The 27,782-nt window shown below is 36.0% G+C and overlaps 2 protein-coding genes across 2 annotated transcripts; both read left to right on the forward strand.

Annotated features, from left to right (window-relative positions):
- The first annotated feature begins 22,668 nt into the window (after positions 1-22,668).
- LOC107822185 (receptor-like protein 6) lies at positions 22,669-23,184 on the forward strand. The gene has a single exon (XM_016648701.2). It carries the CDS (start codon positions 22,669-22,671, stop codon positions 23,182-23,184), a length of 516 nt encoding a protein of 171 aa, XP_016504187.2.
- Positions 23,185-24,134: 950 nt separating this feature from the next.
- Positions 24,135-25,551, forward strand: LOC142175501 (receptor-like protein 9DC3). The gene has a single exon (XM_075242377.1). The coding sequence runs from the start codon at positions 24,169-24,171 to the stop codon at positions 25,285-25,287; it is 1,119 nt and encodes a 372-aa protein (XP_075098478.1). The 5' UTR covers positions 24,135-24,168; the 3' UTR covers positions 25,288-25,551.
- The last annotated feature ends 2,231 nt before the right edge of the window (positions 25,552-27,782 follow it).

The following is a 27,782-nucleotide window of genomic DNA, read 5'->3' on the forward strand; positions in this document are numbered from 1 at the left end:
GGATTAGACCTCAAATTGGGGTCGGATTTCAAAATAAATTATGTAACCAGGCTCGGGAGTGAATGGGTAATCGGATTTTGGTCCTAATTTTGGGTTTGGACCAAGCGGGCATGGGAGTTGACTTTTTGTTGACTTTTTCAATAATGACCTAAATTGAATCTTTTGCAATCGTGGGTGATTCCTAAGGCTTATTTTAAATTATTTGGTTGGTAATTTGCTATATATTGTTTTTTCGGAGGCTTGCTTGAAAGGAAAGGCTGTGGTTGAGCTTTGAGTGTGAAAATTTGGAGTGAGGTAAGTGTCGTGGTTAACCTTGTCTTGAGGGAATATGAATTTATTTCTTAATTGCTATGTCTTTATTTGTTGGGAGCAATGTATAGGTGAGGTGACGAGTACCTATTTGTTGTTGTCGGGTTATAACATGCAGGTGGGTCTTATTCTTGTAATTGTTGCTTTCCTTGATCATATTATTCATGTTTAGACTAGTTAATTGGGATGTGGATCATTATTATCATGTTTAAGGACTTTGGTATCCATTGAGTATTGAATCAAGTTGAGGTTGGTATTGTGGAACCAAATATTAAAGTAAGATTTAATCTTGTTGTTTCTATCTCCCTCTTATCATTGTTCATTGTTTTGGTGAGGGAGAGTGTTAATGCACGAAGGGTGATGCCGTACCATTTCTATTGACTTTATGTGAGGTTGAGAGTGTTAATGCACGAAGGGTGATGTCGTGCCATATTGTGAGTGTAATGCACCAAGGGTGATGCCGTGCCATGTTATGAGAGTTGATGCACGAAGGGTGATGCCGTGCCATTTTTATTAATTTCATTGTGAGGATGAGAGTAAAAACACGGAGGGTGATGTCGTGTATTTTTTCTTTGTTGTGTTCATTGGTTTTTATTGGCTCATAGTGTATCTACTGTTCAAGTTATCCTTCTGTTGTAGCTCTTTACCTCGTATCACCCCTCAGCATGTTTCCCATTCCCGATATTACTTGTTTAGTTCTTTACTGTTATTTGTATATACACTATTATATTGTATAGGTTTGATTGTAGGTGTCTTGTCTTAGCCTTTTCACTACTTCGTCGAGGTTAGGCTCGACACTTACCAGTATATGGGGTCGGTTGTACTGATACTGCACTCTGCACTTCCTGTACAGATTTTGGCACTGGTTCTAGCTGATCGTAAGGCTTAGCAGCTTGGATTTGCTTATTGGAGACTCAAGGTAGATCTGTTGACGTCCGCAGACCTTGGAGTCCCCTTCTATCTCTCCTACTTTACTATTCCATTTCATTCAAAACAATTGTATTTTCTTCAGACTTCGGTTGTAGAAAAATCTTAGAAGCTCGTGAATTGTGACTCCAGATCCGGGTTATAGCATATACATATTGAGGCTGTTATATATAATTCCGCACTCATTTTTAATTCAGTATAGTTTATTTGGTATTAATTACTGAAATGTAAAAGAATTAGTTTAATGATTCTCTAATGTTGGCTTGCCTAGCAAGTAAAATATTAGGCGTCACCACGGTCCCGACGGTGGGTATTTCGGGTCGTGACACTACTATCTCGCTATCAAAGTTGAATTGCATGTATCTAAAACAATATTTGCATGCAAGGTCATCAAAGGAGGCTTGGACAATCTTGGTGAAGTTATATCGAAAAGTTGTTGAAATAATGGAGAAACTGCAAGAGTTTAGGAGTCAATTTGAGTTGGTTCGTATGATACCAACATAGTCTATCAAAGAATTCTTTACAATAATTTAAGAAATAGTCAATGGTCTAAGGACCAATGGAGAAGTATTTGAAGAAGTTAAAGTTGTTGAAAAAATATTGCAGTCTCTAAGTTTAAAGTTTCACAACAAGAAAGTTATTTTTGAGGATACCAAAGATCTTAGCATGCTCAGACTTGATGATTTAAAAGGTGAATTGGTAACATACAAGATATCAATGAATCGACAAAAAGATGAGATAATGGAGGAGGCATCGCAAGAAAAAGGATGATCAACCAAAAAAAAAAGAAGACACACCAGATCTGGCAAAAATAAATCAAGAAGGCCAAAATTCAGAAATAGAAGAGAAAATAAGAGAAGGTACATGTGATTTTTGTTATGATAGAGATTCTATTGAATGTGAAGGGAGGTCAAATAATATTCAAATTGATCTGCAAAAAATTTCTTTGATTTTTAAAAAGGAAGCTTTGATTGCAAGAGATAATCATTCAAAAAAGGTTGGTGTTTCACAAGAAATATTATTTGATGATATTGACGATGAACCCGGTAATGAAATAAACAAGATGGGTCATCAAGAGAAAGTTTTTATTGATCAATCCAAGATTAATGAAGAAACAACTTGGGATCCAAAAACACAACAACATATGATTATAGATATTGAAGATGTAATCAATTTGGTGCCATTGTTCGAAATTGCATGTCTCAAGGAGCACGACGAACTGTTCGTTAACGATATTATTCTACTACCTATAAAATTACCAATTGGAATTGATTGAGTGTACAAGACTACCCACAAAGCAGTTGGAGAAGTAGATGATTTCAAAGTAAAGAAAAAATATGTTGATGATATTTCGAAGGGATTTACCATGGTTAAAGACAAATCATATATGGCCAATATTGAAGAGAAATTAAAGTTAACTAAAGATGATACTCGCGACTTTGCTGATGCAATATATTTTAGGAAATTGGTGGAGAGTCTAAAGTACTTGACTTCTACAAGGCTTGATGTTACTCATGACATGCTCAAGTTTAAATATCTTGGTTTAAGGGAGGCTGTTGGAAATTAAACCAAGATTAATTAGTATTCATACGTCGTCTAGAATTTGGTATTTACTAGTTTATTTAATTTTTGTCTAATTAGGATTCACAACCAAAATCATGTAGGAATAAGTTTTCTAGATTCTAGTCAAATTTGGTTTTGTAGTTATTATAAATATGGGTGTTGCTACATATTTTCTATTGTAAAGAGGTAGCTATGATACAGAGAGACTCAAGAGTTTTTAAGTATTGAAAAAGTCTCTTGCCACGTTCTCTCCCTAGTTTAATAAATTTCTTTTATATAGTCTTTGTTGAATTTTTTTCTTGTGCCTAAATTATTCTTGGGGAATTTCAATCCTTCAAAAAAGTGCTTTTGAAGAGAAGCAGAAGCAGAAAAAGTAGTTTCTCTCCAAAAGCATTTTTAAAAAAAATACTTTTGAAAAAAAATACATTTAGAAGTAGTTTTTTAAAAGTTTGGCCAAACACTAATTGATACTCAGAAGTGCTTTTCAAATTAATTAACCAAACACAAACTGCTTCTCACCAGTACTTTTTAAGAAAAGTAATTTTGAGAAAAAACACTTCTCAAAATAAGTTGATTTTTGCAGCTTGGCCAAACAAGCTATGAGACAGACCAAGAGATTCCTTCTCTGACAGTGAAAGGAATATAATGTGGCTACAAAATTACAAAGTAGTACTCCATGTGTTCCAATTTATGTGAACATGTTTGACTAGGCACATAGTTTAAGAAAAAATGAAGAATTTTGGAATTTGTGGTCTAAACAAGTGAGAAAGGGGTCTAGAGTATTTGTGTGGTTATAAAAGTTTCTCATTAAGGGTAGAATTAAAAGTTTAAGCTAAATTATTTTCAAATTTAGAAAGGGCTCATTCTTTTTGGAACGGACAAAAAAGGAAATAGGTTTACGTAAATTGAAACGGAAGAAGTATTTATGTTTTCAAAAGCTACCTTCACTTTCTTGCTCTAACAGTAAAAGAAAAAAGGTTCCTATATGTTACAAGCTACTCCCTCTATTTCAATTTAGATGACACACTTTTGTTATTAGTCCATTTTAAAAAGAATGCCATATTTTTATATTTGGAAACAATTTAACTTAAATTTTTTAATTACCCATTTTACCCTTAGTGAGAAGCTTTTATACTTACACTAATGTCATGATCCCACAAAGTTTTTGTCCCTTAAGCTTTTAGGATCACATATTTCAAAAGTTTTCTTTTTTTCCTTAAACTTCGTGTCAAGTTAAATTACATCATCTAAATTAAAACGGAGGGAATACATGTTTTGCATAATATTGACTAAAAGTGTTGCATAGATACCTGTATAATTGCAGTAACACAAAGGACATGCACAACTTAAACAGTTGATTATTGTGCTGGTTTTTCAAGTAAACATAAAATAACTGGAATTATCAGAAGAAACAGACTAGAAAATATGCCTAACAAGTTGGATGACAGCAGAAGAGTCAGACTAAGACCATCACTATCTTGGAAAATTGTTAGAAGCATCTGTAGGAAAATTCTGAAGTCAAGTCTTTCCGGTGAAATGCGAATTGTTTTGATTAATTGTGTCCAACGACTTCAAAATTCCGCACGGTATTATTAACTAATTAAAGAGGTTAATTTCACTGATTGTAATCTAACTTATTATTTATTTCACAAAAGTATTTTTCATCACTTAAAAATCACTCAACTTTACATATGTAACTTAAAAGTCATTCTAATTCAAAACCTATAAAATATCCTATAAAAATATGACATGACATTAAATTTAATTAGAAAATCTAATTATATTGCTACATAAGCTTAGATGGATCATACTCAATTTAGACCCATTTCATCCCCAATTCGATTTGACCCAGAATCCAAATGGGTTTTAATATTTTGATCATTAGAAGGAAAAGAAAGAACAATTATTTTGTGCTAAAAATATCTTACTTTATTTGTTACGTAATAACCTTAATACCAACACCTATAATTTCATTAAAAATATGAACAGAACTAGCACAAAACCAATTTTTACATCCTTCGTATCATTTTATAATTTTCCATGAAGTTAAAATACTATCATATCAATCTCACATAACAATTAAATGTACCACTAACAGACAAGAACAACAAGCTAATAAGAACCTATTTTCATAAATTACTATTCCATTAAGTCAAAATATTGCTTATTAAGCAATACTAACAGACAAAAATATTACTCAGTAAGAAACACCCGCAATGAAATTGCATAGTAGAAATTATCAATACACACCACAATCGCAGACAATCTATAACGATAATTTGGACAAAAGAAAGAGACAACGTCTTGTGTCATTGACGGTAAATGTACAACCAAAACCTAAAGATAAATTCAAAAGACCTAATTTTTCTTAAATTTCTTAACTTCTTTTTCTACAAATTAACCACAAAATCAAAGTGTTAGTCTAGTTAATTGTTTAAATATTAATAATCTATTTTGGTTATAGGTCAAATTGGGTTGAGGAAGAAATGAGTCTAACTTAGATATGGTCTATTTAAGCTTATGTTGCATTATTGTTAGATATTTTAATTAAATGTAATGCCATGTCATATTTTTATTGGATATTTTATAGGTTTTGAACCAGAATGATTTTTAAGTTACAAATGTAAAGTTGAATGACTTTTAAGTGATAAAAAATAATTAAGTGACTTTTATAAAATAAATAATAAGTTGGATGACCTTCACTGAATTAACCCAGCTTCACACGTCTTGACGTTTTATAACTGTACAGATATTAGATTTCTTGGTAAAATTGCACTAAAATATTAGTGTGATGCACAAATGATACTTGTATAATTGCAGTAACACAGAGGACACAACTTAAACAGTTGATTGTACTGGTTTTCCAAGTAAACATAAAATAACTGGAATTCTAAGAAGAGACAGACTAGAAAATATTAATTTTTTTGACTAACTGGTCACGTAATTGGGTCCAACGACTTCAAAATTCCACACGGTATTTTGCAAAAAACAAATTCTCTGTTCTGTGTATTACTAATGGTGCGATCTTCAACATTAATATTGACCAAGTCTCTCTGGTGAAATTAATTAGATGTTAGTGATTGTATTGGGTAAAATACGGTATGTTACGTGGTCATCTAAGAAGGGGACACGTCCTTCGGAGGTCGACTAAGGCTTATTAAACATGTGAAATCAAAATTGGGAGGATGAAAAATCGGACACAATTACCTCGTGTCACCGAGAAAGGCAAGTTCATAAGGGCATTAAGCATGCTGCGCCCGGTGACATTTAATGAAGAATATTCCACATCATTAAAGAGTAACGACTCATTAAAGAAATCTGAGCATTTATGTTTATCGTTAGATTTTCATTATCACATGGGCCCGACCATTACACCCACTGAGCTATAAATAGTAGGCTCAACTACCATTGTAAGCACGATTTTTCTGGAATACATTGACTAAATTCTACACAACAATCGGATATCTTTTCTCTCTCTTTCTCTCGCTTGTTAATCTTATCATCATTGTGTCCGAAAATCTTGTTCCCGGATTCTTCGAATTTATCATTTTATCTACATTTTGAGCAAAGTATCTTACATTTTAATCGATTAATTCATTATCTTTGGGATCAAATTGATTCATATGTCTAGAAAGCACGAACAAATTCAACTGTACCGTGGAGCCTAGACAATCATGTGGATAAGTTGATCCTTACTTCTTTCACTCACAATCTTTGATCATTCTTGTCTTACCAAAATCACAAAAAACAATTGGCAATCAATACCATTAATAACCATCGCAATCCCGTGGTTCAAGGGGAAAACCCTCATTTTGAGGACTCAATCAGCGACACTCGCAATAACGGGGAAGATGCCACACCGGTGTATGACAGGTGGTACCCCAGACAAGTACGGGAGGTGACTCCAATCGAAGTTATCTTTCGGTCAACTGTCCACCCAGTCAAGTACAAAAAACACAGTAGAATCACGCAACGCACGCTGCTGGTGTGCTTCCTGCTCGCGAGGAAAGAAAGAAGAGAGACAGGGTTCAGTTCAGATTTGACTGTTTGCAGCATGGGACCAAGGGCACGTAGCAGATGTGTGAGCACCTAATTTTTGACTATATTTAAAATTTTATCACCTTCTACTATATAAATATTTTTAGAAATTTAATATATATTTTTTAGTTTTGTTATATTTTTTTATATATAGGGTAAAAATTAAAAACAATTTAAAAGGTCAAATTATTACTACTAGTATTATTTTTATTTTTTATATTTATTTTTAAATAAAATATATTAAATAAAAACCAAAAAAACTTAAATATTTTTTTAAATTTTCGGATGGGAATAAAATAATAAGAAAATTAAAAGTATGGAATAAAAAAAATAAAAGTAAAAGTAGGTGGAAATTATTTTTTACAAAAAGTAAAATAAAGTGAAAAATTAAAAAACTAAAAGTAAAAGAATGTGGGAATTTAAAAAATGAAAAGTAAAAGAAGTTGGAATTAAAAAATAAAAGAAAAGGTAGATAAAATTGTTTTTAAAAAAAGTAAAAGAAAGTAGAAATTAAAAAAAGAAAAGTAAGATAAGTGAAAATTAAAAAGAAAAGTAAAATAAGTGAAAAATAAAAATAAAAAAAGTAGAGGAAAGTGGGGAATTAATTGTTTTTTTTAAAAAGAAGAAAAATGGGAAGTGAAATTTTTTTTTAATTAAAAAAACCCGAAACAATTTCGAATTTGTTTTCTATAAATAGAAGAGAAATGTGAGGAGATGGGGGGAGGAGAAAAAAAGAAGGGAGGAGGGAATTGAGAGAAATTATTTTTTCTTCTTCTACGCTAAGGGAATTTCTACTCGTGTCATTCTTTCTTCGTCTTTCTTTCAAACAATCCAGCAAGTCATCACCCAAAACCCAACAAAAATATTTCATAATATTTTTTTTTCACGCGCCAAAAAGTGGAGTCAATAGTCGAGGTTAAGGATTCCATTGGAGCTCCGTTCACTAGGTTTGATGTTATTCGTCGCTTATGCATGTTCAACGTTCATCTGAGTTATTGTACCTGTTCTTGGAGACTCATTTAATTGGAAATTTTGCATTAAAGGTTTATTCTTACCTCTGTTTGTTTTATCTTATTTCATGTGATTTTATTTATTTGCCTTTAAACTTTATAAATAATAATGTAAGTTAGTCCTTAAATGCTATATGCTTAATCATGTTTTTGGAAATATGGTATTCAAACTTGCTTTAAAGTTGAGAAGATTTGGACCCTAATGAGTTTGGGTTTCAATTGTTGGGTTGTATGGTATTGGTATATGATGGTTTATTTATTCAAATATCTAAAATCATACACTTCTTCCACAAGTAATTCCATAATTCATGGCCTTTACAATAATCTCAAACTTAGGAAAGAAACAAATCATGAATGCGCTAGAATGCTTTAGGCGTACTCATTATTAATTGAATCATCGTGATTATGAATACGTTCGCGTGACATAATTACGATTCCCAAAACTAAAATAAAGGTATGCGTTCGCGCAACTTTGGGCAAAACAACCTTAAATATAATAAAAATGCTATTAATTGCGTGCACGTACACGTGACATGATTTTGGCACAATAAATAAAACTAATTCACACACGTGATTCGTTTCAAAGATAATACCATATTTTAATATAAAAGCGGACAGATAAAACATGAAAATCAATAAATCACAGTTTATCTAAAATTAATTAAAGCAAAGTTGTAGTCAATAAAGCGACCGTGCTAGAACTACGAAACTCGAGGAATGCCTTACACCTTCTCCCTGGTCAACAGAATTCCTTACCCGAATGCAGACCAATAATAATAGAGTCAAACCTTTCTTTGACTAGGGATTCAAATAAAAGGTGACTTGGAATACCCAAAAAATCAATTTCAAGTGGCGACTCTGTAAATAAAATAACCCTATTCAAATTTGTCACTTTAATTGGAAAAACTCTTTAACCCACAACAATCCATAACACATATATCCTTTGGGGCAGAAATGAGGTGTGACAGCTCTGGTGACTCTGCTGGGGAAAATAACCCAAAACTTCTGGTTCAGGGTTCAGAATTCGAGCTTGTAATGTGATCTATATTTGGCTATCTTGATTGTTGATATTACTATGTTTGTGGGCCTAATGTGCTAATTGTCGCTCATTTACCGGTTTGATATTATTTGAACTATATAAACTGCCGTCTTACGTCTCCCTTCTGAGTCTTCTGAATTTATGGTGCACACGTGCGCGTGTCCCACTTTTCTATTAGAGGTCATACCAAATAGAACGAGATTGGATCAGTAACTAGGCCGGGTAGAATTTCATGCTCCCGGTACGTTGCCCCTACCCAAGATTTTAAACGTAGAATAACATAGCTTCATGCCAGATCCCTAGTAGGAACGTTTGTTTGCATCACATGCATTTGACTTTGGGGACACAACACAGGAGTTGGGTCCGTCTAGGACAGGTGTAGCCGATTATTACAAGACCATCCTGATGCATCTTATGTGCTACATGTACATTATGTTTGATTCGGTTTGTGAATGTTGACCGGCTTCTAAAACAGAAAAATAAGATTTGAGAGAAAATCAGAAGGAAGAAAATAGGAGAGAGAAACTTTACTCGATTTTTAAAAATCTTGGTATTTGAAAATCCAAAAACCCTGTCAAAATTTTACCCCAAAACGATTATTACAAAATAAGATTGAAGTTTTCCCAAAAATAAAAGTGTCATCCCATTCCTGAAATATTGACCGAACTATGCGGGTCTGATACTCACCGATTGTGAGATACGTAGGCAAACCTCATCGGTTCCGCCCACAATTTTCAAAAAAAAAAAAATTCAAAAATATTTTTCCCTTTCCTTAATTCCATCTTTAGAATTATTTCCTTAGAAAATCCAAAAAAAAAAAATTAAATCCAAAAATATTTTCCTTCTTTTCTGAAGTCTTTCATTTAAAAAACAAAAAGAACAAAAATAATTTTCAAATCAAAATCTAAAATATTTTCTTCCTTCTTTAGAATTCTTTCTTTTTTAAAAAAATTCAAAATTCCATAAAAAGAAAAAAAAAACACAAAAAAATATATTTAAAAGACTTTATATAAAAAAAGAAAACAAAAAAAAGAAAAATGGGTCAGTCTATTCCCGATCTCACTGAAATATGTAATGATCAGATTCATACGGCGACATGATACATAGGCAACCCCCAAAAGGTTCGATCAAAATATTTTTCAATGATTCTAAGATGATGGATCAAAATGAGGCGTGAGTGAAAATAAATGGTGATAATGTTAGGAGCGTGGCATATTACGTGTGATTCATATCTATAAAATGCCTAATTCCAACACGTTTGTTGTCTCTTATATAGTAAGCTTAAGGTGGTTGGTTTGTGGTGAAACTAGCAACACATCATTACTTCACCAGATCAAAGGGAACGGTAGTAATGGATAACAATGATGAAATCAAGTTGGTTAGTGACAATCCCCAAGGTCCGTCAGTTGAGCAAGAGTCTGAGGAAGTAAGAAAATTGAGACAACAACTGTCTGATGTATATCAAGCTTGGGTTTCCGGTCAGCCTCCACCCCAAGGTCCCTCAGAAGGAACTTCCACCATACCCCAAGCTACTCAACCACCGCTCCATGCAGTCAGAGATCACATTCTACCACTAGGGTATGTGCCAAACTACACCCTCCATCCTGCCCCTGGTAACTCTAATATGCAACCTCCAGTCGCACTGGTCAGGAACACCCCTCTCCTCGTGTCTGGCGCACCGGTATATACAATCCCACCACCACCTCCTGTGACGAGGCCAAACAACGAGCCACTACCTCAGGCTTATGATGGCCAATGCGACTCTCCAAATATGGATTTTAGGGTCTCGACACCATACAATCAGACTACTTAGTACGAGTCACCAATGGAAAATGAAAAGCCTGCCAAGACAGGTGAGCTAGATGAGATGGCCAGGAAAATAAAAAGTCTTGAACAAAATATAAAGAACATACAAGGATTAGGTGGTCACAAAAGTGTTTCGTTCAGTGATCTATGCATGTTCCCTCACATCCATTTGCCACCAGGGTTCAAGACCCCAAAATTTGAGAAGTATGATGGACACGGCGACCCTATCGCCCACTTGAAAAGGTATTACCAGCTGAGGGATGCAGATGAAAAAGAAGAATTATTGATGGCTTATTTTGGGGAAAGTCTTGTGGGGGTAGCCTCTGAATGGTTCATTGACCAAGATATCTCTCATTGGCATGTCTGGGATGACATGGCCCATGCCTTCATCAAACAATTCCAATACAACATTGATATTGCACCAGATCACAATTCCCTTTCCAATATGAAGAAAAAGCCGACGGAAAGCTTAAGGGGGTATGCCATCAAGTGGAGGTAGTAAGCTGCTAGAGTTAAGCCACCCATGGATAATCATGAGTTGATCACTATTTTTCTAGAGGCTCAAAAGCCTGATTATTTCCAGAACATAATGTCTGCGATGGGTAGACCATTCACTGAGGCTATCAAAATTGGGGAGATGGTCGAAATTGGTTTGAAAACGGACCGAATCTTGAGTCAAGCTGCTTTTAAGACCGCATGACAGACCGTTCAGAATAGTTCGTGGGGTTTGATGAACAGAAACGGGAGAGAAGAGAGAGCCATGATGGCTTCCAGCTCGAGGGGGGCCCGCATGGCATTAAACCAATCATATATGCTTCTTGAGGTCCCACAACACTATTATCCCCATCAAGATGCATCTTATGTCGTGGCACCGCATCCATATGCGGTGATGAACGCGCAATCTTACACGCGGCCACAACATTATACACAAAATCGAGCTCTACCTCCCAGAAATGCCCGTCACCATCAAGCTCCATATATTCCCCAATCAAATATTTTCTAATACAATCCTCGCCCAAGATAGCCTCTCAGAAGGAATCAGTTCACCCCTATTGGTGAATCATACTCTAGCTTGTTCCAAAAGCTAGTCAGGCTAGGTCTGCTGTAGCCAGTGGCCCCGAACCGGCCAAACCCCGAGCCCCCCTTGCACCGAGCTGATGCTAGATGTGAATACCACTCCGGAGTAGTCGGACATGATACTGAAGATTGTTGGACTCTCAAAAGAGCAGTGGAAGATCTCATCGAGGTCAAGGCAATAGTTCTTCAGGACGAGGAGGCTCATGATGTGACAAACAATCCCTTGCCTACTCACAACACTGGTCCAATAGTCGGAATAATTTGTGAAAATGAGGAATTTGATCCGGCACTGAAGGCCATTGCATCCATTGCCGAGACAGAAGAAAATCCAAAAACGGTCGCCAAACCTGAAAGTTCTCTATCAGACGAGAGTCTCAATAGCCGGTCTTGCTATCCTTTCCGTGTTCGGATTATTTTCAGGGTGTGATCCCAATGTTTAACTTTGTTTTCTTACTTTCTGATGTAAACCTTTCTATCCTTAAATTGTTTTTTAAAAATCAAATGAAATTAATATTTCATTGTCTAGGAATGTATCTTTTCTTAATCTTGTCACTTTTCTTATTCTCTTTTCAGTTCTGTTAAATGCATATTTTAATGACATGACATGCTTGCGGACTTCATGCCAAATCCTAAAATACTGTCAGGCTTTGAAATAATGATTCAAGAGTCAGAATGCAATGAAGATAAGTTTAAGGAAATAAAACAAAGAATCAGAACAACTAAGGGAAAATCGGCTCCAGATTGGAAAGGTCCACACATTGTAACGAGAGTACTATCGAAAGAGAGCGTTGTACCTGGGAAACATCGAAGGAAATGTCCATGAAACAACTGTCAATGCAAGTGTAGTCAAAATGTACTATGTTTGATCCTTTATATAACATTAATGTCCTATGGTTGGGATGAATAATGCTTTCTTTTTCGCTATCCAAGTACTATCAACCCTTTGCAAACCCTTTGAGCTGGTTCCCTTTTGTTTGATTACCCTCTTTGGAACTTGGAAGTTATTATTGAAATAAAAAGAATGAATGAAAATATAAAAATAAGAAGAGGAAAAAGAAAGAGGAAAAAAAAACCAAAACAGAAGAAAAAGAAAAAGAAAATAAAATAAAAAAAGGATTCCTTGAACTACATTCGAGTTGATTCCGAAAGGATACGTAGGCAGCCTCTCTCTAGGGTTCAGTCACACCAAAATAAAAATTCATATTTCCAAAAAAAAGAAAAAAGATAACTGAAACTGAGGCAGATGTTACAATGGTTCGGCGATGGTTTCGCCTTAAAGGTTCTAAAGTTGTAATTCAATCCAAATCCTTTTTACCCAAATTCTTTTCAAGTCTTTCCGATGAATCAACGAGAATGTTCAAGAATTGGAGGATACAGTTACTTGGATATGATACAATCAAATAAAAGAAATAAAATAAGAGTATCTTATTAGTGAAAAACCTTACGGGCATTGTAGGGTGATGTCGAAAAGATAAAATAAAAATAAGAGAGTTTTGTTAGTGAAAACCCGCAAAGGGCACTATAAGGCGATGGTGGGAAGAGAAATGAGAGAGGTCAGTTAGCGAAAATCCGCAAAGAGCACTACTGATCGAAAAGAGGATCTTCACAGCCATTGGCATCGACATAGTCCTGGGGGGCAAGGTTTCTCGGTTTCGAGGCAAAAGTGGTGTTGAATTGCTGAGAGTCGGAAGGTTTATACAGATTATGCATCCAGTCCAAAAGGCATGTCATGTTCATTGAAGTCTGCATGTACTCCCAGATAAGTCCTTCTTTAATATCTGTTCCCCGAAAGGGACACCTTTTGTTTAAACTCATTCTCCATTCCATTATTGTTTTCTTTGAATCCATTTCGGTATAACTTCATGTCAAAATAAAGACAAAGAAAGGATGGTAAGATCGATTACAGGGCTCTCGTTTGAACCGAACGGATACATTGAAAAGGAACCCAACCTCGGCAGGGGCATCAAGTCAACCACTACTTGCCATTGTGGATGATGTTTTGAAATAAAAACTCTCAAAATGAGGAAATCCAGTTGAAAGTGCCTGCAAGGGAAAAATGAAGTTGAAAAGGTTAAGTCCCACGCGACCCAACCGTCATGTAAAAGTTTGAAAAGTCAAAGGCTCTTCGGGGCCAGAAATGAAAGTTATATTCACGAAACATCTAGTGACAGGTTGAAATCATCATCAAAAGAAGATGGGCACAAAGCCAAACTGCCAAAGACATCAAGACCACACACCGACCACCACTTTTAAAACTCACAATTTTTCTTTATTTTGAAGCAGGAACAAAGCAGCACAGAATGGCGATTCTTAAAGAACGAATGTCACCAAAGGTAAGTTTCCGTAAAATCTCCATTGTCTCTTATTTTCAGCATGCATCACTATTGTTCATACAGATCATTTTGGTTGCTTAACCCAGGTAGAACCTTTTCGCCTAGGGGGATCCAGCTCATTGTTCCGGGTAGAAGTACTCTTCACCCATGATGTTTTACGTAGCTTAACCCAGGTAGAACTTTTTCACCTAGGGGGATCCAACACATAGTTTTCGGGTAGAATAACTCTTCGCTCAGGTTGGTTTACGTAGCTTAACCCAGGTAAAACCTTTTTGCCTAGGGGGATCCAGCTCGTAGTTCCGAGTAGAAGTACTCTTCACTGAGGTTGTTTTACGTAGCTTAACCCAGGTAGAATCTTTTCGCCTAGGGGGATCCAGCTCATAGTTCCGGGTAGAAGTACTCTTCGCCCAGGCTGTTTTTCATAGCTTAAACCAGGTAGAACCTTTTCGCCTAGGGGGATCCAGCTCATAGTTCCGGGTAGAAGTACTCTTCGCCTAGGCTGTTTTATGTAGCTTAACCCAGGTAGAACCTTCTCGCCTAGGGGGGATCCAACTCATAGTTCTGGGTAGAAGTACTCTTCTCCTAGGTTGTTTTACAGTAGCTTAACTCAGGTAGAACCATTTCTCCTAGGGGGATCCAACTCATAGTTCCGGGTAGAAGTACTCTTCGCCCAAGCTTGTTTTTCGTAGTTTAACCCAGGTAGAACCTTTTCGCCTAGGGGGATCTAGCTCATAGTTTCGGGTAGAAGTACTCTTCGCTCAGGTTGTTTTACGTAGCTTAACCCAGAAAGAAACTTTTCGCCTAGGGGGATCCAGCTCATATTCCGGGTAGAAGTACTCTTCGCCCAAGCTCGCTTTTCGCAGTTTAACCCAGGTAGAACCTTTTCGCCCAGGGGATTCATTTTTATTTCAGTAATACAGGGCACCAACCCATTGTTATATTTCTTTTCCGTAATACATGGTGTCATCCCCTGGTTACATTTCCTTTCAGTAATATAGGACGCCATCCCATGACTACATTCTTTTCAGTAATACATGGTACCAACCCCTAATTATATTTTTTTTCCGTAATACAGGGTACCAACCCATGGTTACATTTCCTTACCAGTATCAGGGTACACCAATCCCTAGTCGCTTTTCTAATATAAGGTCTCCACTCCCTAGTTTATTTTATTTTAGACATAGGGTCTCCATTCACTAGTCTCTGTTTTTTTTCGGGGTACACCATTCCCGACCTTCTATTACTTTCAATAAAGAAGTAGTTTAAAATTTTGTTACAGTAACTCACAAAATTTTCCTAGTGCAAACTGGAGCAGAAAAATTTCGTTTGTTTGTTTGTTTTGGTGTTTAAGTAGGTTTTACCTCGAGGCACAGAGTTCGAGATGACCAAAAGAAGAAATCTCAATTCAGAATAAAAGAAAAAAAATAGGTGAATCCAAAATTCAAAAGCAGTTGAAAAAATGTGGAATGCTCAAGACATGACTGGAGCCACTAGCATTGGAGTCCCGTTTTGATTAGAAGAAGCTATAGAACAATGAACTAGCACCTATAGCTAGCGAGCATCAAGGTTTAGATCAGAGTCTGCATGAAGAACCAGTCAAGATTCAAGATCAAGTTTCAGAAGACTCATAGATAGGAATCTTGTAACTCATAACTGATAGGCTTGTTTAGTTTCTTTTCTTATAACAGCAGGACTGCGAACCGGAGCCTCGATGGAATCTCAGTCGACTCCTGAACGCATCATTCCACCATTCTCCTTGAACTACACGTGACCTGATTCCCCTATAATCCGGAATATGTAGGCTGTCCAAAATCAGGACTCGGTTGCACCCTATCTTTTATTTCTTTTCCTTTTGAATAACGGTTTGGTAAAAAATTAGTCACATGGCTCACCTAGTCTTTGCCTGAAAACTCTTCATGTTTCCAAGCAAAAAAGGGTAGCTGTGAGCACCTAATTTTTGACTATATTTAATATAATATTTTTTAGGTTTGTTACATTTTTTTTATATTTAATATATATTTTTTAGCTTTGTTACATTTGTTTTATATATAGCGTAAAAATTTAAAACAATTTAAAAGGTCAAATTATTACTATTAGTATTATTTTTATTTTTTATCTTTATTTTTAAATATATTTAATTTAAAAAAACCGAAAATATTAAATACTTTTTTAATTTTCGGATGGGAATAAAATAATAGGAACATTAAAAGTATGGAATAAAAAAAGTTAAAGTAAAAGTAGGTGGAAATATTTTTTTTCAAAAATTAAAAGAAAGTGAAAAATTAAAAAACTAAAAGTAAAAGAAGTTGGAATTAAAAAATAAAAATAAAGGTAGCTGAAATTGTTTTTTTAAAAGTAAAAGAAAGTAGAAATTAAAAAACAAAGAAAAGTAAGATAAGTGGAAATTAAAAATAAGAAAAGTAAAATAAGTGAAAAATAAAAATAAGAAAAGTAAAATAAGTGGAAAATAAAAAATATCAAAGTAAAGGTAAGTGGGGAATTATTTATTTTTAAAAAAAGAAGAAAAATGGGAAGTGAGAATTCTTTTTAATTAAAAAAATAATAAAATAATTAAAAACAAAACTGATTTTTTTTTCTATAAATAGAAGAGAAATGTGATGAGAGAGGGGGAGGGAGAAGGAGAAAAAAAGAAGGGAGGAGGAAATTGAGGGAAATTACTTTTTTTCTTCTACGCTAACAGAATTTCTACTCGTGTCATTCTTTCTTCGTCTTTCTTTCAAACAATCCAGCAAGTCATCACCCAAAACCCAACAAAAATACTTTATAACATCCTTTTTTACACGCCAAAAAGTGGAGTCAATAGTCGAGGTCAAGGATTCCGTTGGAACTCCTTCACTAGGTTTGATGTTATTCGTCGCTTATGCTTGTTTGATGTTCGTCTGAGTTATTGTACCTGTTCTTGGAGACTCGTTTAATTAAAAATTTTGCATTAAAGGTTTATTCTTCCCTCTGTTCGTTTTATCTTATTTCATGTAATTTTATTTATTTTTCTTTAAACTTTATAAATAATAATGTAAGTTAGTCCTTAAATGCTATATGCTTAATCATGTTTTTGGAAATATGGTATTCAAACTTGCTTTAAAGATGGGAAGATCTGGACCCTAATGAGTTTGGGCTTCAATTTTTGGGTTGTAGGGTATTGGTATATGAAGGTTTATTTATTCAAATATCTAAAATCATACACTTCTTCCACAAGTAATTCCATAATTCATGGCCTTCACAATAATCTCAAACTTAGGAAAGAAACAAATCATGAATGCGCTAGAACGCTTTAGGCGTACTCATAATTAATTGAATCATCGTGATTATGTATACGTTCGCGTGACATAATTACGATTTCCAAAACTAAAATCAAGGTATGCGTTCGCGCAATTTTAGGAAAAACAACCTTAAATATAATGAAAATGCTGTTAATTGCGTGCACGTACACGTGACATTATTTTGGCACAATAAACAAAACGGATTCACACATGTGACTCGTTTCAAAGATAATACCATATTTTAATATAAAAGTGGACAGATAAATTATGGAAACCAATAAATCATATTTATCTAAAATTAATTCAAGCCAAGTTGTAGTCAATAAAGCGACCGTGCTAGAACCACGGGACTCGGGGAATGCCTTACACCTTCTCCTCGATCAACAGAATTCCTTACCTGGACTTTGTTTTCGCAGACTAATAATAATAGAGTCAAACCTTCCTTTGACTAGGGATTCAAATAAAAGGTGACTTGAAATACCCAAAAAATCAATTCCAAGTAGCGACTCTGTAAATAAAATAATCCTTATTCAAATTTGTCACTTTAATTGAAAAAACTCTTTAACCCACAATAATCCATAACACATATATCTTTTGGGGAAGAAATGAGGTATGACAAGATGCGGTAAGGATCATGCAAGAACAACATGCAATCATTTTAGACTACCTCATGCGGCAGGATTAGGTTATGACAAAGTTAAAACAGGCGCTATGAGGCGCTTCAAATAATGCAAACGGGCGATATCCAATTCATCCCGTTGTTCCTACAAACCAAACAACGCAGAGAATCGACAACAACACTCCCAAGGGTGAAGCTGGCTCCAACGGGGCTGGGGGAGTAGATCTGGCCTCAACAACAATGACGATCCATTCAAGGAGGAATTCTTGCGGTTCATGAAGGAAGTAAATGCCCGCATGGACCAAATCTCAGGTGCACCTCCAGTATTGAAACCCCGAGCTCAAAGAAATACACCCAATTACCGTACAAGCCGAGTGCGGCCCCGGAATGGATACTAAAATGGTTCAGAATGCCTGAATTGCCGAAGTATGATGGAACATCATATCCACAGGAGTACATCACCACCTATACAACAGCAGTGAAAGGAAATGATCTTTATCCTCACGAAATTGAGTCTGTGTTATTGAAAACATTTGGTGATACTCTCACGAGGGGAGCCTTGACATGGTACTCATTGTTGCTTGAGCATTCCATAGATTCCTTCAAAATGCTCGTGGATTCGTTCATCAAGGCCCATGCCGGTGCCAGAAAGGTACAAGCCCGAATAGCCGACATATTCAATATCGCGCAGGGAGAATCCAAAATATTACGAAGATTCGTTAGCCGGTTCCAAAAGAAAAGGATGTTGCTACCGGTCATCCCGGACGAATGGGCAGCTGAAGCGTTCACTAAGGGTTTAAACCCGAGGAGTTTAGATGCATCCTGGAAGTTGAAGGAAAGTCTACTCGAATTTCAAGAAACAACTTGGGCAGATGTCCACAACCGATATGAGTCAAAGATAATCGAAGACGATCTGGTTGGCTTCCCATCATCAGCAAAAGGACAGGAGAAGAACAAGGAAAAAGTAAAAGACGATGTCGACTCAAATAGACGAGTTTCAAGGGGCCGTTTTCTACCCTACGAATAGGCGGAAGGTCACGACAGGAGCTTCTGTTCGGTGGACATGTTTACCGATAACAGGAGAACTGATCGCGGGCGGAATAACAAATCGTTGCAAGATAGAGAGACCCCGGGGCCACGAGGTCTTTCCTATCCAAAGTTATCAAAATATAACTTCACAGTGTGGTGGAGTTAGTGTCGGTCATGAGAGATATCAAAGAGAATCGGTTCCCGAGACCGATGAGGTCCGATCTTAACCATATGGACCCAAATTGAAGCACCCTATTGCAAAAGTAAGGAATAAATTCGTCAGAGAAGAGGTAACCCTCCTACGTAAGATTGGTTCAATCTGGGAGGTAAGGTATCCAGACTGGCTAGCTAATGTGGTAGTAGTTCTTAAGAAAAATAATAAATTTCGCATGTGCGTAGATTATAAAGTTCTTAATAAGGCATTCTTGAAGGACTCGTTTCCATTACCAAATATCGATCAAATGATCGACGTTACCGTCGGGCACGAGTTAATGAGTTTCCTCGATGCCTATTTCTGGTACAATCAGATTAAGATGAACCCGAAAGACCAGGAAAATACTTCGTTTATTACAAATTTTGGTACATATTGTTACAACGTAATGTCCTTCGGATTAAAAAACGTCGGATCCACTTATCAACGGCTCGTAAATAAGATGCTCTAAAAACAAATAGGAAAAACTATAGAAGTATATATAAACGATATGCCCGTTAAGTCTCTGGATGCAGGTACCCACCTGAGACACCTGCAAGAAATGTTTGACCCACTGAGGGAGCAAAATATGAAGCTTAACCCCGAGAAGTGTGCGTTCGTGGTCGGTACAGGTAAATTCTTAGTATTCCTGGTCTCACAAAGAGGAATCGAGCTGAATCCCGACTATGGAATTATATTCTTTTACAGGAAGTTGACTACTTCGCGTTCTCCGATCTTTTGGTAAGGACCTGCTTCCCCCTATTTGGAAAACTAGTCAGTCAAAATTATAAGAAATCTTACCTTTCCCGGAGCCGGTGGTAGAGCTCTGACGATGTCCATTCCCCATTTCATGAATGGCCACGGGGACAAAATTAAATGTAATGGTCCTGCTGGTTGATGTACCAGAGGTGCGCGGTGTTAGTACTTATCACATTTTCGTACAAAGTCCTTGGTATCTAGATCCATACAGGGCTAATAGTACTCTGCCCAGACTGATTTCAGCACCAAAGAATCTACGCCCGAGTGGTTGCCACAAAATCCTTCATGGATTTCTCTCATAACGTAGCTGGCTTCCGACGCTCCTAAGCATCAGGCCAACAAGCCTTGAAATGATTTTCTGTATAATTGGCATTTATCGAAGCTGTATCGCGAGGCTTTGGTGCATAGCACTCTAGATGCTTTAGGGTCTTTGGGCAGTTTTCCGTACTCGAGATAATCGATTATCTCATTCCTCCAGTCCCAGACCTGATTGGTTGAATTCACCTCATAGTAACCATTAGTGTCTAAGGTTGAGTTCATCAATTTAACTGCCCTCCCCGATTCCGGTCCCTGAATTTTTGTTGATGAGCCCAGATTTGCTAACGCATATGCTTCCACATTTTCTTCCCTCGGCATGTGGGTTATTGACCACTCCTGGAATCGTGACCACAAGGAATGAACCTTTACTACGTACTACTGCATTCGCTCATCTTTGGTATCAAAAATTCCGTAGACCTAATTTACCACCAGTTGCTAGTCACATTTGATGTTGATTGCTTCGGAGTCGAGCGCCCGGGTCAATTCGAGCCCTGCAATTAAAGCTTCGTATTCCGCTTCATTATTTGTTAAAGTAACCGTCCTGATGGCTTGCCTTAAGGTTTCCACCGAAGGCGTGACCGGGACTATTCTGAGCCTGAACTCTTTCACATTTGAAGCTTCATCGGTAAATAAAGTCCAGACTCCCGTTGTTGGATGTGACGCTATTATTGCCTCTTTGGCAGCAAGGAGCATCAACCCTAGGCTGAAATCGACTACGAAGTCATCTAGGACCTGCGACTTAATCGCAATCTGTGGCTTATACTCTATATCAAACTCGCTCATTTGGACGACCCATTTGACCAATCTACCTGAGAGCTCGAGTTTATGGAGGATATTCTACAGAAGAAAAGTAGTCACCACCGCTATTGGGTGGCATTGGAAGTAGGGCCTCAGCTTTCGGGCGTCTACCACGAGAGCTAAAGCCAGGTTTTCCAGATGTGGGTAGCGAGTTTCTGCTCCCGTTAAAATTTTTCTAACGTAATATGTGGGGAATTGCGTACCTTTTTCCTCCCGGACCAAAATTGCACTTACCACAACTTCTGAGACCGCCAGGTAGACCAACAATATTTCTCCTTCTTTAAGACGGATGGAAGATGGGTACCTGCTAATCGCCTATGAACGGGGGTTATCAGTAGGAAATTGTTGCTCAAAATCCTTCGAAACACTGAGTCTTTTGGAGATTATGGAACTTACTGTTAGAGGAGCAGAATCTTCGTTTTTGTTCTTATTTTTCGAAGAACTAGAACGTTTAGATGAAGAAGCCATTAGAAGAGGGAAATAAGAAATTTTGTGTTTGGGAAGAAGTAGAGAAGAGATGAAGAGCGATAATTGGCAGAAGGCATGCTAAATCATAAGAGGATGCATGTTATAGGCATTAAATGCGGAGAGGCAGGCGTCTAATCAACCATTAGTAACCTACAAAAGGAATTATAGTAATTCCCACCAAAAGAGGATTCTCATCAACTTCCCGGTAACATAAAGAAATGTGACCGGAAAAGCAGGGGACTATATGTATTGGGTAAAATACAGTATGTTACGTGGCCATCTAAGAAGTGGACACGTGGAATCAAAACCGGGCACAATTACCTCGTGTGTCACCGAGAAAGGCAAGTTCATAAGGGCATTAAGCATGCTGCGCCCGATGACATTTAATGAAGAATATTCCACAACATTAATGAGTAATGGCTCATTAAAGAAATCTGAGCATTTGTGTTTACCGTTAGGTTTCCATTATCACATTCCAATAATTCTCACTAGTGGTGGGCCCGGCCATTACACCCACTGAGTTATAAATAATATGCTCAACTACCATTGTAAGCACGAGTTTTCTAGAATACATTGACTAAATTCTACACAACAATCTGATATCTTTTCTCTCTCTTTCTCTCGCTTGTTAATATTATCATCATTGTATCTGGAAACATTGTTCCCGGGCTCTTCGAATCTATCATTTCATCTATATTTTGAGCTAAGTATCTTATATTTCAATCGATTAATTCATTATCAATGAGATTAAATTGATTTATCTGTCTAGAAACCACAAACAAATTCAACTATATCGTTTTACAAGTAAACAGTGATATGACTCACGAGTTCAACTAACTATATATACACGGATAATGATAATTGATTTTGTAAGAACATTCAGTTATTTGCTGAAAATAAACCAAAAAAATGGGACGTATCTTTTTCTTTTATTTACTTATCTGTTTTGCGTTGCTAAGTAAAAGTTTTTCTTCTTCTTCCCTTGTGCATCATTTTTTCTCTCCTAGTGAAGCTTATGCTTTGCTCCGGTTCAAGAAACCTTTTGAAATATACAACGAGTCTAGTTGGTTATGTTATGGATTCCAAACTTCTTTCCCGAAAACAATGTCTTGGAATGAGAGTACAGATTGCTGCACTTGGGATGGAGTTACTTGTGACATGTTAACGGGGCACGTTAGCGGCCTGGATCTTAGCTGTAGTAAGCTAAATGGAACTATACATCAGAACAGCAGCCTTTTTCAACTTCATCATCTTCAGACACTAAACCTTGCTTTCAATTTTTTCAATGTGTCTGTAATTCCAAGTGATATTGGCCGCTTGACATATTTGAGGCAGCTCAACCTTTCTGGCTCTTCGTTTAGTAGTAAAATCCCAACAGAAATCTCATACCTATCCAATTTGGTTTCACTTGATCTTTCTTTTTCTTGGTGTGAACTTGATCAGAAAACATTTGAAACACTGCTTCAGAACTTGACAAATCTGGAGGTAGTTTCTCTCTCTACTGTCATCATCTCATCTCCGATAGGTATCAATATGTCGTCCTCCTTAAGGTACGTGGATCTTGAAGCAACCAATTTGCTAGGTGTTTTTACAGAAAGCTTTTATCTTCTACCAATTTAAACCTCGAACGAAAATCATTTCACAGGCCATATTCCTTCAACTATCTCTAAATTGATGCAGCTCATAAGTTTAGATCTTTCATCTAACCCCCTTAGTGGTGACATTCCCAATGCTTTCTCTAACTTTCAAAAGCTTGTTAAATTGGATCTTTCTAAAAACATCTTCACCGGTCCATTTCCCTCTTCCATTTTAAGCTTGGGGAGTCTTCAAAGCTTAGCCTTGTCGAGTAATTCCCTATCTTGTCCATTGCCTAGCAATGTGAGCATGCTTTAAAAGTTAGCTTATATGGATTTGTCTCACAACTTACTGAATGACACAATACCATCTTGGGTTTTTAACATTCCGTCCTATGAATATTTGATGCTCGATCATAATCGATTCAGTAGACTAGATGTTGCTGATAAGCTGAAGACGAACCCAGCAATAAAGGTATTGGATTTAAGTCATAATCAACTCAGCGGTCCTGTTCTTCGATCACTTGAAAATCTGGTAAACCTATTCAAGCTTGACCTCTCATCAAATAACATCACTGACAATGTAGGAATAGAAATCTTTATGACCATGCAAAGACCTGATTATTTAGATCTTTACTATAATCCGCTATCATGGAAGAGTAGCAAAATCGCTTTCCCAAGTCTAAGAGTTTTGCTCTTATCATCTTGTGAACTGAAGGATTTCCCATACTTGTTGAGAAATTTAAAGAAATTTCAGATCTTGGATCTTTCTAACAATAAGATTCATGGCCCAATCCCTAACTGGTTTAGCCGCATGAGATGGGACTCGTTGCAATACCTCAACGTTTCACTTAATTCACTTCCAGGCCACCTAGAACAACTTCATCAATATAATCTAAGGATTCTTGATTTTAAGTTCAACTTCCTGCAGGGTCCAATACCTTCATCCATTTGTAACATGAGTAGCCTTGAATTTTAGGATTTATCATGCAACAACTTCAGCGAATCAATTCCAAATTGCTTTGGCAGCATGGCTGAGCTATTGGTGTTGGATTTGCGAAAGAATAATTTCAATGGGAGTCTTCCACCATTGTGTATTCGGAGCACTTCATTGACGACCATTGTCTTGAATGGTAATCAATTTGAAGGACATGTCCCTCTGTCGTTGCTCAATTGTCATCGTTTAGAGGTCCTTGATGTGGGTAATAACGCTATAAATGACACATTTCCAGCTTGGTTAGGAACTCTTCAAATGTTGCAAGTCCTTATATTTAAGTCGAACAGGTTCCATGGACCTTTAAGTCCTTGCCAAACTAAGTTTTGCTTTCCCATGTTGAGGATTTTCGATCTTTCTCTAAACGAATTCAGTGGCTCACTGCATGCAAAAGTATTTGACAACTTCAAATCAATGACAAAATTAGATGGATCAGACAAAGGCGAGATCAAATATATGGAACTACATAATGTTGGCATATATGACATAATGTATAAGGATTCAGTGAGGTTGGTGATTAAAGGCCAGGATATTGAGCTAGAAAGAATCACTACAATAATGACGGCCATTGATCTCTCAAGCAACCATTTTGATGGTGTAATTCCGAAAACTCTAAAGGATCTTGGCTCACTTTGGCTACTCAATGTATCCCATAACAATCTCAGAGGTGATATTCCAACACAACTGGGGCAATTGAATATGCTTGAAACGTTAGATCTCTCTTGGAATCGACTCGCAGGAAATATTCCAAAGGAATTGACAAGACAAAACTTTCTGGCAGTCTTAAACCTCTTCAGAATCGTCTTGTTGGACAGATTCCTCAAGGTCTACAATTCGACATATGGTGGCAACCTTGAATTATGTGGTTCTCCTTTATTAAAGCAATGTGGAACGAGTGATCCATCGCATGTTCCACAACCATTTGAGCCCGAAGAAGAAGAAGAGGAATCATATTTTGTAAGTGGATTTACATGGGAATCAGTAGTCATTGGATATAGTTGTGGACTAGTTGTTGGAACTATCATTTGGAGTCTCATGTTTAAAGCTTGTAAGCCTTCAGTGAGACCAGTATGGCGATGGAAGAATGATGGAACGAGGCTCGGTTTGGAGACGCGCACACAAAAAGAAGCTACTTGCGGGCTTCGATTGTCATAAATATTCTAACAATGTGAGTGACACACAATAAATCACGGAAATTGACTCGTGGATCGTGACAGTGGGTCACATGGAACTTTGTGTGAGACATTTTAGGAAAAACCGTGCGGGCTTAACTATTAAGAGTATCTTTAGACTGGTTTAGCCCAACAAGTAAATATATCTTCTTGCATTGGCATTTAGGGAAAATCCTATTGCAGAAGTATGTAGTCCCGGTTCACAAAGCACTTCGCGTTCACGCATGATCCGGGGAAAAAGGTCGCACTCCAGATGAAAAAAAAATGTCAAATTAGAAATTAATAACATTATGTCAAAATCGTGAGACCTCACATCACATGGGAAAAGACTTCTTAATCTTGACAAGCAACAATGTTCTACACTCAGGATAAAGACGAGAAGAATACACATATCCAACTGAAGAATTTGGAAGTGCAGATGAGTAGTAGAGTGATAGTATTATTGCTCAGTTTTAATATACTAGTTTCTCGGGCACGTGTATTTTTAAATATTATTTTTTTCAAGTATAATGTCCAAAACAATAATTATTTATACGCATATAAAAGGTCTTTTAATCTTTAATATTTTGAGATCATCATATCATACAATGAACATCTATCCTACTAATATTTATAAAAATCAGATTTCAAAAATCGCAAAGGACATACTAATTAAATAATATAAAGTAAGCAGAACCTGATTTTGCAAGAAATCCTTGAAAAAAATGGAAGATAAAAACAGAAATCTAAAGTCGTCGACCACTAATTCCAAATTTTGGAGTATGGTTCTCTATTTTTTGCATGTACTTCCAAGTGCAAATTTTCATTTCTTTGCAAACCTTCTCAATATTCCTACTGATTGGTTTGTGTCACAATGTAAAATATATTGTGGAAAGGAGGATCCATGTGATACTTCATTAAGTTGAGAGAAAATATATTTGATATTTTTTGTGGGCTCTTAAAAGCAAATTCACGTTGCATTCTAGTTTAATTATATTGTCACGCTAGCAGATTGCTCCAATAAAATTGTAATTGGTAAAACTTTGGATTCAAATTGTATTAGGCACCTTTTAAAACCAGTCAATCATCTAAATTTTGTCTGTCAATGCCTATTCACAACCACCTTCTCGTAGTGTCACCGTTTGCAAATGAAATTAGGGGTTGCTAATTGGAAGCAAAAGCTAAAGTTGTGACTATTCATTTCAAGAGTTACGTATAGTTACATTGCATAAGAATATTTTTAACCAAAAAAACAAAACACTTAAATTTTATAGAAGGACAGTTTGGTAATTTAACTTTTAGGTTATGGGGTTCTCCCTTTTAGTATAACAAGGCAAAATAGTCATTTAGTTTTGACCACGTGCATTGCACGTATATTTTATGTCAATCCGTATAACAATTTGAATATTACAACAATATTAACATATGTGAGATTAGAGGTGTACATGGATCAGGTTGGTTCGATTTTTATCAAAATCAAACCAAACCAACTATATCGATTTGGATTGGTTCGATTTTATCATATTTTTCGAGTTTTTTTGTTACATGAATATTATTTCAATCTTACTTTGGTAAATTTTTGATAAGTAAATATATGTTTAGTGAAAATTGAAAAAAATGACAAACATATGATCTATTGACATATTCCTATGGGAGAATTTTCTTATTAACATATGATAGTTAATTTTTTAGTTGTACAATAATTTTTCGTTGATGTACACTTTCAAGGTTAATTGAATTTAATAATTGAACATAAAAATCAATATGATACATATGATATGTTCTATTTAATTTTAAATTGTCGAAATACCACTTCACGTTCGACAAAGATATAAGAATTTAATAGATCTTGACATATGAATATGGAAGAACAAAGAGATTGACGCATTACACTAACACTTGATAAGAAAGTGATCATACAACCCATTATTTAAAGTTAATAAAAATAGAGAACTTCATATTTAACTAAATATTACATTCCATAAGAGAATTACAAATATTTCTAGATATTCTTTTAAAGAAAATTCTATGTAAAGTCTTAAAAGTATATATAAAAATTATATATTTATATGCCGGTTTGGTTTGAATTTTTTTTTACTCAATACCAAACCATATCAAACCAAACCTAATCGGGCTTTTTAATTAGTTTGGTTTGACTTTTCGGTTTGATGCGGTTTTCCGGTTCGGTTTGTACACCCTTATGTGAGATATAAATAATATTTAAAGTGTAAAATGCAAGATCAAAATATAAAAAGATGATTGTTGTACGTCTAAATATATCTAGTATTTTATATTTTATATCTCCAGTTTGTCACTTCATAATACTACAATTTTTAGATATCTTCAAATCAAACATATAGAAGAGATATTGTGAGAAAGAATAATTTTAGGATTCTAGTTTTGATTACAAATGAATAGTGCAGACAAATTAGGTTGAAAAGTTCATTACATACCCATATTTTTCTATTTTTTAAGTCAAGCTACTCTCATTCCATATTT

Source organism: Nicotiana tabacum, chromosome 21 (genome assembly GCF_000715075.1).
Source record: "Nicotiana tabacum cultivar K326 chromosome 21, ASM71507v2, whole genome shotgun sequence".
In the NCBI taxonomy this organism is placed as follows: domain Eukaryota; kingdom Viridiplantae; phylum Streptophyta; class Magnoliopsida; order Solanales; family Solanaceae; genus Nicotiana; species Nicotiana tabacum.